Consider the following 10,310-nt stretch of genomic DNA (forward strand, 5'->3'; position numbering starts at 1 on the left):
AGAAGAAATTAAAAAAAAAATTCTTTTGAATTTATGCATATTACATTTTTCAGAAGTAATAGGTCATCTTGAAACAGAAGAAGGTACAGATTTGGGTGAGGTAGTAATTATGAATCGTGGACGAATACGATCGAAATCAAAATTGCGTCGTAGAAAAAATAAGTTTACATGTCAACTCTGCGGCAGGGGTTTCCTACAACGTAGCAGATACATAGTACATAAGTAATATTTCATACGCACGGATTATGTACAAAGATCTTGGCTGCTTGAACATAAAATTCTTTTTCTGCAAGTTAAAAGACGGAGTTTAAAAATGGCCAATTTCGGCCGTGAATAGACATTTTTTGAAATCTATGCAGTTGTCTTGAAAGTCCATACATCCATGAAAGAAAACTTATTTTAGCCACGAAAGCTTGGAAAAACGTTCAAAAATAATAAAGTAAATTGTTTGAACATTTTGCAAAAAAATTCATTTTGTGTTTAATGAACGATAGATTTCGAAGTTAATGGTGTATTCACATTTAATACACGTTGGACCAAAGATATCCAGATAGCAACGTATGTACCTTGTTGCCAGCATGTTGCTTGCTAAGTATGCATTGTTAAGTATGCGTTGCTAGAATTGCGTCCTTATTTATTGATAACTTTATGCCTTCACGATATAACAATATTGTGTAACAACTAGCAATTTGCCGACAACTTTAAAATCATCATTAAAATTTGTACTATTGCCATAATGTTGCCATAATAATATGCAGCATCATACAATGCTGTCATATTGCCGACAACGCAAGATAACATTGACGCAGCTATCTTGCTGTTAAATTGCTGGCAATATATGTACACATTGTTATCTGCATGTTGCTACAATGTCGGTATATTCGAAATCGTTGAAGACAAATCTACGGTAAGTTGCCAACATCATAAGCAATCACAGATTTGTGCGATTCTGTTTGTCAGATTTTGCGAGATACGCTTTGCTATCTGGCAAATTAATTTTTTATGTAATATGACTCAAAATAATTAAAGAATTGTTCATATAAAAGTGTCAAGGACTAGAGATCAAGAAATCAATTAGTCATCAAGTTTATGAGATATTTAATATTATTTCATGTTACTATATGTGCTAAAATAAACTATCTCCTAAATCATTAGTTTTTTTATATCTTTACTTTAACATGCAGAATAATTAAAGGAGTCATATTACATATATATAAAAAAATTTATATTATTCCATTAATAAAAAGTGGAGATAACCGTCATGTCATCTTTAAAAAATTAATTTTTTTTCAAAAATTGATTTTATCCTTATTTGTTCCTTTTCAAGCCATACAACTTTTATCTGAACCATTTTTGGGTAATTGTATCCTCCCTCCTACGACCTTGACATATGTTGTCAAGGTCATGACCCTGAGTAATCTGCAACAAGTTTTAGATTATTATATACTCATGGGTATATAATAACCTAACCCTAACCAAACATGGGTATATAATAATCTAACTCTAACCAAACCATGTATCGTAAACCATGTATGCAGAGTAAAGCAAGAAAAAATTTTCTGCTCTAAAAATAAAAATTATATAAGAAAATATGAAAGTCGTCCGATCCCCCAAGCAAGCGGGGAAGGTGGGGGACCACCCCCGGTCGCTTCGCGTGAAAAGTTGTAAAATATACTTTAAAGCAGAAAATTTTTTTATATGATGGGAAAGGGATATTTGTATATGTTTTTTTTAAACTTTTTTTGTTAATAATTTTTTAATAAAGGATGAGCAACGGCTGGAGGTTACAGGGTCATGACCTTGGCAATATATGTCTATAATATATTATAGAGGGGGGAGAGTCCCCTATTCGGTATATTTATTCAAAATATATCGGTATTATCATTTTTGTCTACTGGGTTTACTTTTCGATATATATTTCGGTTTTGCTTTGGATAGGATATCCTGTCCATTTGTAGATTTCTGATAGTGTATTCTTACAGTATTTAATGGTCCAACATGTTTTAAATCTAAACGCATCATTAATATCGAAATCTACCGTTCATTAGAAACAAAATGAGTTATTTTTTGTAAAGTGTTCAAACAATCTACTTTATTACTTTTGGAAGATTTTCCAAGCTTTCTTGGGTAAATAAGCTTTCTTTTATAAATTTATGAACTTTCAAGATGATAATTGCATAGATTACAAAAGTGTCTATGGTCAAAATAAAAAAAATATGGCTATTTTTAAACTCTTTCCTTTCTCTTATGTTTTATTTTATAATTTTGAATTATATATATATATATATATTGTACGTTACAAGTATATAAATGTTCACATATTTGCAAGTTCTTAAAATTTTTCATTAAAAATATTAAGATATTTTTAGCTGTACATTCAATTTTTTAACAAAAAATTTTTGCTTCAACTTAACTGCTTTAGGAGTTTTCACAAGAGTATTAAACATGAGTGTATACAATGTAAGAAGCCATTTGACAGTAAAGATAATCTGGCATTGCATCAAAAGATGACTCAACATAATTCAAATTCTTTCGAAGAAAATGTTGAGACACAGGAACCGCATGAGACGTACAGCACAGAGCAGAACATTTCCACGATGAAATTAGATGAAACAGAAGATTCCAGAAATACGATTTATACATGCAAAAAATGTGACAAGCAATTTGGAGTGAAACAGGAGTACGAATTGCACATGAGAGTAGTGCACGAGCAGCAAGAATTTACCTGTAATATTTGTGATAAGAATTTCACAAATCAATCGGATTTAAAAACACATACAACAACTCACAACGGGGTTTGTGTTTTATAAGTAATAACAATAGTTTTTTATAAAGTTATTACATTATAATATTAAAAAAAATTTTTTTAAAGAAATATTTTCAACTTTTAAATATTTCATATAATTTTATAATTTTTTTAAATTGTACATAATATTTCTAGAGCTTTTTAAATCTTTATATAATGTTACAGAAAAATAAACCGGATAAGGATTATGCTTGCGACATCTGCGGTAAAGTCCTAAATCATCCAAGTTCCGTCTTGTATCACAAGGAAGCTGAACACAACAATGGGCGCCGTTTTGTCTGCAATAAATGCAACAAAAGTTTTAAGCACAAACAGTTGCTTCAACGACATCAACTGGTGCATTCGGATAATCGGCCACATGCTTGTAAGTTTTGTAACTCAAGCTTCAAGACAAAGGCAAATTTAATTAATCATCAGTCTACTCACACGGGCCAAAAAAAGTATCTTTGTGAGATTTGCAAACAACAATTTGCACACAAGACTAGTCTCACTTTACATTACAGGTAATATGAACATATCATTTATTTTAATGCATAAAAATTCTAAAATTTAAAGAGAAATAAATATACGCGTTCTTAAGTTCTTCATAACTTTTAAATAACATCGTACTTTTTATTTAATTTTTTTTATTCAAATCTGTATTAAGACTTAATTGGTTGCTGCTGCAAAAATAAATATATTATCTTAAAAATTGTACTGTTTTAGATGGCACAACGGTCAAAAACCATACACCTGCACGGTATGTCAAAAGAGTTTCTCGCAGAATGGCAATTTGCAGGAACATATGCGCATTCACACTGGCGAAAAACCATACAGCTGTGATTTCTGTGGCCGAAAGTTTACCACGTCGTCGCAATTTAAACTGCATGTAAAACGGCATACCGGCGAACGGCCGTGGAAATGCGAGTTCTGCTCGAAGAGTTTCTTGCACAAAGATACATGGAAGTGTCACGTGCGCCGGCACAAGGGAGAACGTCCGTTCCAGTGCAATCAATGCAACCGCCGGTTTACAGAGCAATGGGCGCTCAAGAAACACCTTCGCTTGCACACTGGTAATTGAAAATTATAAATTATTTTTTTTTTTTTAAATAAAAGGATATAATAATCACAAATATATAGATGAATGTCTGTTCTTGTGTATTATTTTAACTTTTGTACAATTCAAAAATATTAATTATTTAATTTTTTGCAGGTGTTAAGCCTTATTCTTGCGACGTGTGCGGTAAAGCTTTTGCCGACTGTTCAAATTTGACAAAACACAAAAAGGTACTAGCAATTTTATTCTTTAAATTTTTAATAATCAGTAATAATTATCGATTTTTGCAGGTACACAGGGAAAATAAGACATTAACTATGAAAAGATCGGAAGGATCTTCGATCGGCGAGGTGTGGCAAATTCTGCCTAACTCACAAGACGAACAGACATTCAATGATCAAATAATAGCGACCGATGAGACATCTAATGATGGAATCCAACAAATTATTTATGTATCCTATCATACACAGGATCCTGAAGATCTTGATCAATCACGTACACTACATTTAGGTACGATAAATTTTTTAATTATATATAATTATATATTAACTTATTAATTAATTGACCAATTATTAATTCGATTTTATGGAAATTTAGTTGACGCTAACGCGATCAAAAACAAAGATGAGACAGCAGTAAATACAAATTCTTTGCCACGTTTAGAGACTAACGAAATTATTACCGATAAAATTATGAGTAATGCAACTAGCAACAATGAGGAACAGTCAGAAATTGAATTATCGGAATCGGATTTACAGTTGCAGGTAAGAAAAATGAATATACTATTATCTTATTATATTTATTTAAACTATATTATTAACAATTCTAATATTATATGTATTTAGACCAATGAGAATAAATTAAGTAAGAGATCCTTGAGTGTTCGATCGAAATGGATCTTAGTATTTTAATATATATTTCTCGTGTGAATTTATATACATTTTAACTAGTGTAAAAAAAACGATATTTTTTACTTTGGAGAAAAGTATCAAATAAAAATTAGGGCAAATATTGAAAACAATGAATTTATCTCCGATGACCTTGATATATATATTTTCTTGATATATATATATAGAATTTTCCAACAAGCGACACTGTGCAATACAGTGATCACCTCATCCTTGTTTAACATTGGCGAACAATAAGATGCAACGATTCACCGTGTCACACTGTGTCACTCTTGTTGGAAAACTCCCTTAAACAAAAAACAGAATTATATCAAAATATATTACACAAAATCTATAAAAAAATTGCAAATGGCAAAAATAATTGTTATATAATACCACATGTATAAGATAAAAATGCTCTAGAGCGTCATTCAAAAATTGACAACTATGAGTCAGACTCTGTGTTCGACTATGCTTTTCGATTGTGTCTAATCGTGCCGTAGCGAGTCGTTGCTGGAAAACACCATGTTAGATACTGTGTCGATTTGTGTGTCGTTTAAAGCTTTGATGGATCCTATTGTGATTTTAATAATATATGTCAAGGTCGAAGTTATTGGAGGTGAATCCGTTGTTTGAATATTTATCAAAACTAGCTTTTTTACGGTAAAAAACGATATTTTTAATTAAACTAAAATTAACGTAAATTTATGACAAACTATAGAATTTATATTAAATATATAAAAGAAATAGAATTAATATTTCTTATTTCGATATTATTTAATATTTTTTGTAATTTCATCGATATGAAAATATGTGTGTTGGCTGTTGCAATGCCTAATGAGATGAGATGCGTTCCGAGTTACGCATGATGAATCATTTGTCCTTGTTGTTTACCATTTAACAAAGAAGGATAAAATGATACATTATGACAGTTGGAATTTCGGAAAAGTAATAGAGTGAGTGGAATCAACCAATCAGAATTATTAGGCTGCATTACTGTTCGCCTGCACATATACGTTAAATACAAGATTATTGAAATTGAATTTCTATACATATAAAAAGAAATTCATTATTAATAAATAATTGTTAATATTAGTATTAGTATTTTACCGATAGTATTAATTATTTTAACGATAGTATTAGTATTTTATTAATATATAAGTATTCATTTTTCCAGCATAAAAAAATATAACTATTTATATCATTGAGGATAAAATCGGTCTGAAATTTTTGTATATTATGTAAATGTGCAGACGAACAGTAATGCATATCAATAATTTTGGGCAGAGAGAATCAAGAGAGAGTGGAGCGGATTCAGCCGGAAGCTATCATTTGTTGGAGTGAATAGGAGATATGGTAGAAACGTGATGGAACATATGATGCTGTACACACTAGTATTGTATTAGTGTGTGTGTATGTATATATACATATGTGCACACATGCACATTTGTGGAAATGAGCGAAAAAATGGCGGAACCAATCAGAGAAGAGAACGCTATCTGCTGATTCTCTCTGATTCTGGGTAGCAATATAACTTTTCCGCTAGAGCGGAAACATGAAAATTAAAAATTTTTATATATGTATATTCGTACATATGCACACATACATACATACAAAGAATTTTCACTTTTCACGTTTTCGCCCTGGCGAAAGAGTTACATGATTATCCAAGGGGTCAATTGTGTATCTTCAAATGAGGTGAAAATTACAAAAGTGAGCAAATTCATTAGAGTATTCATAATTTAATTGGTCAATACCTAGTAATCTTTACTCACTTTTGTAATTTTCACCTCCTTTTAAAATCCACAATTGATCCCCAGATTGATTGATTCCCATTCAGTTACACTATAATTGCCATAAAAAAAGAGGGGATAATGTTGGTAGCAATGAAAACTCTGAGCATTGCAATTTAATTTTCTATGGATTGGTAACATCGTTTAAGTAGTAAATCTGTCAGTTTAGAGGTTCTTCCGAGTAACCTTTTTGACATATGTGATATGCGTGTATGCGTATGTAATACCATAAATATGTAATAAATATCTTTTAAACGTAAACGTTAAATATATTGTGGCATAAAATTAGAATTAAATTAAATAAAAATCACACAAATAACTGAAAATATGAAGTGCATAGAGACTAATAAGATGAATAAAAAAGAATAGAGTATTAAAATATTCATTAATTTATTTCCTTTTTTCCACAGAGTTGGGACAGTTTATACAAAATAATCAATAAATCCAAATTTTCTGCATTTATTTCTATTTCTTTCTAAATTGAATATAATTGATTCTCTTTTTGTTTTCAGGTATCATGATTAAATCTCACCAAGAAATTTGGATGTTTCATGTCTATGCACTTTATATTTTCAGTTATTTGTTATTTTTATTTTATTTTATTCTAATTTTATGTCACAATATATTTAACATTTACGTTTAAATATATTTATTACATGTTTATTACGTACGCGTACGTATATCACATATATCAAAAAGGTTACCTGGAAGAACCTCTACTGACAGATTTACTACTTAAACGATATTACTAATCTATAGAAAATTAAATTGCAATACTTAGAGGTTTTCGTTGTTACCAACATTATCTCCTCTTTTTTTATGGAAATTGTAGTGTAACCCCCCATTCTATTACTTTTCCGAAATTTTGTTTTCCGAAATCCGACAGTCGGAACAGCATCTCTAAGCCCGGATCATGGAGGATAGAGAACAGGAGATTGAACTAGGCTTTGAAAAGTGTGGTCAAAATCAGGTTTCTGAATTAGTATTGGTGATGCTCGGTAGGTGGCATTCGAATAACAAAACTCTAGAGTCTATCTAGTAAGAGTCAAATCATGAGAAGTACTGATTCCTGATTGGTCAAATTTCGAGTCTCTTTAAACGCCGCCATTTGCAGATATTTTCGATGTGATAGTGAATCTGAATTGGTGTGAGCAACTGTTTTATAGTGTAAAAGATGCGAACGCGACATCGGACTATCAACTATCAACTATGGTGGAATTGTGCTGTTTTCAGCCGGTACCCGACACTCAACAATGGGATCCTTCTGCTCTTATGTTTTAACTCTTACTAGAGGAACTCTACAAAACTCCTCTCATATACGCTTACACCACGAAGTAAGAGAGGAGACCCAACTCCGTGAAATGAAAATGATCTTGATTCGTGACCCCTAATTGGAAATTCATTGAACGGAATGGATTTTTATGTTTGGGCACCATTTGCAATTAATCTTACCTAAGCAGGCCGGCGGTCCGGCTCATGATAGAAGAATTACATGGTGTGCTCAGTTTGCAAGCGTCTCTCTCTAATTCTCTGTTTTTTCGCTTACACAATGATCGTTCATGGAAGTTTAGCCAACCTTAGTTGTCTTCGACGTACGTACATCATTTAGGTTTGATCTCTTTTTATCATGTACTATTTAGTACTACCAACATTTGTTTGCGCCGCATGCTCCTATTATAACTCTTACTCACTTTAACGCGTTCGTTGAAGTGAATAGGAGTTATAATAAGAATTGAAAAACATTTCAGAACTATATACTCAAAATATTTATATTTTTTAAATAAAATTTTTCATATACAATATATATGAATTCTAAAATATTGTATGTAAGATTTGTATTAAAAAATTTGAGATATTTTCTGAACAGTTATAAAATGATACAGAAATTCTAAAAATTCAAACTTTTTTTATATGTAAATCAGTGCTCGCAAAGATTTGCATATTTCAGGCCGATTCTGACCCGCTACCTCCACTAGCGTTCGAGACTCGGCGGCTGAGCCACAGGACGCTCACGTGACGCTCTGGCTCAAGAGCGTCTCTGTAGCTTAAACGTGCAGAGGTCATATTTTACGTTATTAAAGAATATTTTTTTTCTTACAAAATAATTTTTATTTCCTTAAAAAATCAAATACTAAATTTTCTAAAATATTTTGTCAATAATTCTTGCCTACTAGAAATTATTCAATAATTGTTATAAATTTACATCGAGAATTACACGAGAAGCTTCTAGAATAACTAATATATTTTGTCATAATAATTGTTGCTTATCAGAAACCATTCAATAATTGTTATAAATTTACATCGAGTCAAGTTTCTATAACAGACTCAACAACAACAATACAATTATAGACTTCATTTTGTCTCTGTGACACATTTCTCTGTGATCTTAATAATCGTCAATTTTAACGTTTAATATCTCGGTTTGCGGGGCAGAGCGATATTTTTTTCTGCCAAATTCTTTCATTTCATGCAAAAACGCGTTGAATGAGCTTAATTTTATTGATTTTTGAGGTGGGACCTCTAAACTGTATAATTACCAGCATTAATATTTACATCATAAAATATATCATCTCCTGTTGTCGGAATACCCAGTGAGAAGTGACAATAAAATCGAATTGACGCCAATTCGATGTCGATTTGATGCTTTCGACGTCGATTCGATGTCGATTCTATTATCATTTCTCACTACGATATAATATGATTCACATAATTATTAGAGACCTTTTTTTGAATATTTTCTTAGTTCATTGGATTTATAATCACAAATCGGCAACAAATACATGCAGCAAGCAGTGACGCAACATGTATCTAATTATATGACACTGCTTTACAAATGGCGCCTAAATGTAAAAATCCATTCCGCTCAGCGGATTCCCTGCTAATTAGAGGTCAGATTAGGACCACTTTTTTTAGCTTGCGTGCTATTGAGTTGGGTCTCCTTTTCTCTTACTTCGTGACTTACATACAATCACACACAATAATCAAAGAATAGATATTCTTTGACATTATGCTTTAATAGTAAATTGTCATTAAAACTGATACGATCTACCATGCAAACTGCGATGTCGTGGAACGGAAGCGACATCTAGAACTAATTTAGATGACCATATTTAATCACACTTGACGGCCTCATCCATATAAATTTGGTCTCTTGTTCTATGTATATCCTCCATGGTTCGGATCCTCATACGGGCCAGGGCCACTAAACTGCCATGGTTTTTGCGTTACTAGCATTTGGCGACCTTATAATTATGACAATCGGAAATGAGGAATTAATGTTTAATATGACTGTCATCGTTTCCGGCGATATTTTTATCACCATATTTGCCACATGCTATGTTTGATTATGTTGTGTTCATTGTGTTTCGTTGATTTTGTTAGCTTTTGTTCGCTTTTGTTCGCTTTTGTTCGCTTTTGTGTAGTGTTACGTCAATTGCATTGTGTCTGAATATGGCATCCTTGCTGGAATACAGGTGACGGCGAAAAGGTGCATAGATAATCATCATTTTGTCTTTATCAAGCGCTTTCAACTGTTGAATTTTCGATAAAGACATAATGATGATTACTTATCCTCCTTTTCGCTGTGTATCCTGGTAAGGATGTATTCAAACACAATGCGATTGACGCAACATTACACAAAAGCGTACAAAAGCTAATGAAATCAACGGAACGCAATGAATACAAGGGATGCATTCGGGAAGACACCATTCACACTATTTAGTGCTACAGACTGTACGCGGGGTTGCAGATAGCGCTAATAAATACGATTATGACGTTAATGGTAACGT

At 31.8% G+C, this 10,310-nt stretch overlaps 1 protein-coding gene across 5 annotated transcripts in view; it reads left to right on the forward strand.

Moving 5' to 3' along the window:
• The window catches only part of LOC108756048 (zinc finger protein 569-like), a 78,612-nt gene that overhangs the window by 4,018 nt on the left and 64,284 nt on the right, over positions 1-10,310 (forward strand). For 4 of the 5 annotated variants that reach the window (XM_018499604.1, XM_018499605.1, XM_018499603.1 and 1 more), the window contains exons 7-13: positions 54-222; positions 2,423-2,795; positions 2,972-3,309; positions 3,512-3,858; positions 3,999-4,072; positions 4,133-4,352; positions 4,440-4,606. In XM_018499604.1, the coding sequence (XP_018355106.1) occupies positions 54-222; positions 2,423-2,795; positions 2,972-3,309; positions 3,512-3,858; positions 3,999-4,072; positions 4,133-4,352; positions 4,440-4,606 (1,688 nt within the window). The remainder of the gene's footprint in view (positions 1-53; positions 223-2,422; positions 2,796-2,971; positions 3,310-3,511; positions 3,859-3,998; positions 4,073-4,132; positions 4,353-4,439; positions 4,607-10,310) is intronic. The other variant, XM_018499606.1, reaches the window with a different exon arrangement.

The sequence above is a fragment of the Trachymyrmex septentrionalis genome, unplaced genomic scaffold (genome assembly GCF_001594115.1).
Source record: "Trachymyrmex septentrionalis isolate Tsep2-gDNA-1 unplaced genomic scaffold, Tsep1.0 scaffold91, whole genome shotgun sequence".
Lineage (NCBI taxonomy): Eukaryota > Metazoa > Arthropoda > Insecta > Hymenoptera > Formicidae > Trachymyrmex > Trachymyrmex septentrionalis.